Source organism: Cyprinodon variegatus, unplaced genomic scaffold (assembly GCF_000732505.1).
Source record: "Cyprinodon variegatus isolate N-32 unplaced genomic scaffold, C_variegatus-1.0 Scaffold116, whole genome shotgun sequence".
Classification (NCBI taxonomy): domain Eukaryota; kingdom Metazoa; phylum Chordata; class Actinopteri; order Cyprinodontiformes; family Cyprinodontidae; genus Cyprinodon; species Cyprinodon variegatus.
In genome coordinates, this window is record NW_015150569.1 from 54,568 (window position 1) to 57,447 (window position 2,880).

The following is a 2,880-nucleotide window of genomic DNA, read 5'->3' on the forward strand; positions in this document are numbered from 1 at the left end:
ATTTAATTACTGATTAACGATAAATTCAATTAAATCACCGCAAATGTCTTAGTTTCAGGTATAAATAATGATCCATTGATTATCCTGGATGACTGGATTCTTCCAGTGGGAAATGGTTTTAATTGGTTCGCTGGACATCAGGAGCAATATTTTAATTGGTCAAGAGTTTATATCAGGCTTAAAGATATTTTGATCATCTGAATGGAATTTGAAAAGAATGCATTTATGAAATTTAATCTGAAAAAAGGAAATTTGAAACAAAATGAAATGTGAACAAAACTAAACTGAACAAATTACTCTTAAAATAAAGTTTTTCAAAGTTTCTTTTTTGATTTACATTCATTTGAAAGTTATATCTTTAAAACATGGTCTTTATTTGCAACAATAATATAAAAAAAAATTACCCTTTATTGATAGATTTGAATTTACCTCTGAGAGACAACAAAAGGCATTTTTATTCTTTCCTTTTTTAAAACAAAATTAAATTTCCAGGCTTTGAAATTGTCTGAAATTGTCTTATTTTTTGTTTTCTTATTGATTGTGCTCTATGGGTGTTTACCCCTTCGGTCTCCACAGCCTCATCCTCTTCTGCATCTAGTTTACCAATCAGAGCTCCGATCTGAGTCACTCCTGTTGTTGAGGGAGTTACAGGAAATTCAAGCCCTGCGCCTCTTCCCCGCATGGAGCACTGTTTTCACCGTTAAACCCTGGGAGACCTAAATGTTGAAATGCTCCGTCTTTCTGAGAGAAACTCACCTCATATTGGTCTCCAGGGCAGAGCCGAGCGAAGCCGATCAGCCCTGCAAAGTGAAAACCGAAGTTAATCTGGAGGCCTGAGAGAAGCTGATGTAAAAGCGATCCGCTGCTTCAGGCCCTACCCTTCATTTTGATGTGCAGCTCTCCGAGGAGGACCTCTAAATCTCCCTCCATGGTGGACATGTCCTGCAGAGAAGAGTGCGGACGGGTCAAGGAAGTCCAAGAGAAACAATCATCTTTCTCTTTTTACAGCTGCGTTAAGGGAAAAAAAATCATCAATAATTTGCTGATGATAAACTGTCTGATAGCAGGACACAAATATTAAGAGTTCCTGAAAAGATGAGAGTTTAGACTTTCTGCTAAATCCCGTTCTAATGTAAAATATGACAGATTACTGGATTAAGGATATTTCTAGTATACTACATTATATCACACATAACAACTTAAAAAAAAATCTGGAAATAGTTTCTCTTTATTTAAGATATGGGGGCAGGAGAGGAGAGAATGGCATATTTCAACAGCCTGAAATAATCTGTTCCTCCTCCATAACATGGGATTAAATTAATTCACCATCAAGTCTTTAACTGTGTTTATTCCTCTCTTCATCAACAACAAACTCTGTGGATTTGGTGACATTTGATCATTATTTGCCAGAGTTATGAGAGGAAAACCATATACTTTAGCCATCTGATATAATCCGTTCCCCCTTTGATGATCTTTATAAAATGTATTTTCTATTTAAATGTTTATTTAACAATTTACAAATATTCCAAAAAAAGTTTAAACCAAATGTCTGCAGCAATGCTACTCCTGACAATTTGAATTGAGAATACATCTCATAAAGATCATCAAACCAACAGTGAGATTTATTTTAAAATATAAAACAATAAATGTTTCAAACATAATATAGAAAAAACACAGTTTAGAAATTCTCAGGATTTGTTTACTTTTTTCCCATGTAATGGGGGAACGGATTCAATGTTTTATGCATGTGGACTCACAAATGTTTTAATTCCTTAAACAGGGTCAATGGGTGGGATGGTGGGGCGGCGCCCTCTAATGGCCAGCCTCTACTGAACCCAACGCAAAGCCTGCCTGTGGTGTGAGTACCTGCAGGCTGTGCTGATGGTTGCGGCTGAGCTCCAGCAGACTCTCTCTGGAGGCTCTGGTGGATGGAGACAGGGAGAAGGCCCTCTTCATGTTCACCGCTCCCTGACACAGCTTCCACTGGATGCAGTAGGTCTCGTATAACTCCTCCACCTGCAGAGAGACACAGATCTCTGCTGAATCCCTGTGACTCAACAGGGGAGAAGGTTCTTCATGCGGGTCTTTCAGGTCCTAAAGGGAGATGTTTAGGATTGAAGGCTGTAATTCACCTTGCTGATTTGAAACTCTAATCGTCGGATGTATCGCTCCAACGCTCTAATCTCCTGTGAAAGCAGAGATTTCATGCTAGTTATGTTGTTACTATCTTTATTTTCATCCAAATATACAATATAATATATTCCACATATACTAAGTTTATTGATGAAGTGAGAAAACATTTTACCTTCTCCAGATCATAGAGGAACCCCTGGAAATGGAGGAAACGTATGATTAAAACCAGGACAGCAGATGACAGGTTCCAGAAATTCAGAACAGGATAGTTTGGTCCAGTTTTTCTCACCAGTCTAGAGTTCCTCTTGGTTTCTCTCTGCTGCAAAGACAGGAGCTCCATCTCTGCCTGGTGAACCTCCAAATATTCCCTGCTCACGCAGACACACAAGTTTTTAATTAGACACATGTTAGAACTTTACATCAACATCAACGCTCCTGACATTTACCCTAATCCTGACAGTGACCCTAATCCTGACATTTACCCTAATCCTGACATTGACCCTAATCCTGACATTTACCCTGATCCTGATATTTACCCTAATCCTGACATTTACCCTAATCCTGATATTTACCCTAATCCCGACATTGACCCTAATCCTGACATTTACCCTAATCCTGACATTTACCCTAATCCTGACATTGACCCTAATCCTGACATTGACCATAATCCGGATATTTACCTTAATCCTGACATTTACCCTAATCCTGACATTGACCCTAATCCTGACATTGACCCTAATCCTGACA

At 38.5% G+C, this 2,880-nt stretch overlaps 1 protein-coding gene across 2 annotated transcripts in view; it reads right to left on the reverse strand.

The window, feature by feature from the left end:
* fam65c (family with sequence similarity 65 member C) overlaps nucleotides 1–2,880 on the reverse strand; it is a 47,834-nt gene that overhangs the window by 17,826 nt on the left and 27,128 nt on the right. For both annotated transcript variants that reach the window (XM_015375301.1, XM_015375302.1), the window contains exons 5-10: nucleotides 2,423–2,501; nucleotides 2,306–2,329; nucleotides 2,133–2,186; nucleotides 1,867–2,016; nucleotides 879–942; nucleotides 757–800 (exon numbers count right to left, since the gene is read on the reverse strand). In XM_015375301.1, the coding sequence (XP_015230787.1) occupies nucleotides 757–800; nucleotides 879–942; nucleotides 1,867–2,016; nucleotides 2,133–2,186; nucleotides 2,306–2,329; nucleotides 2,423–2,501 (415 nt within the window). The remainder of the gene's footprint in view (nucleotides 1–756; nucleotides 801–878; nucleotides 943–1,866; nucleotides 2,017–2,132; nucleotides 2,187–2,305; nucleotides 2,330–2,422; nucleotides 2,502–2,880) is intronic.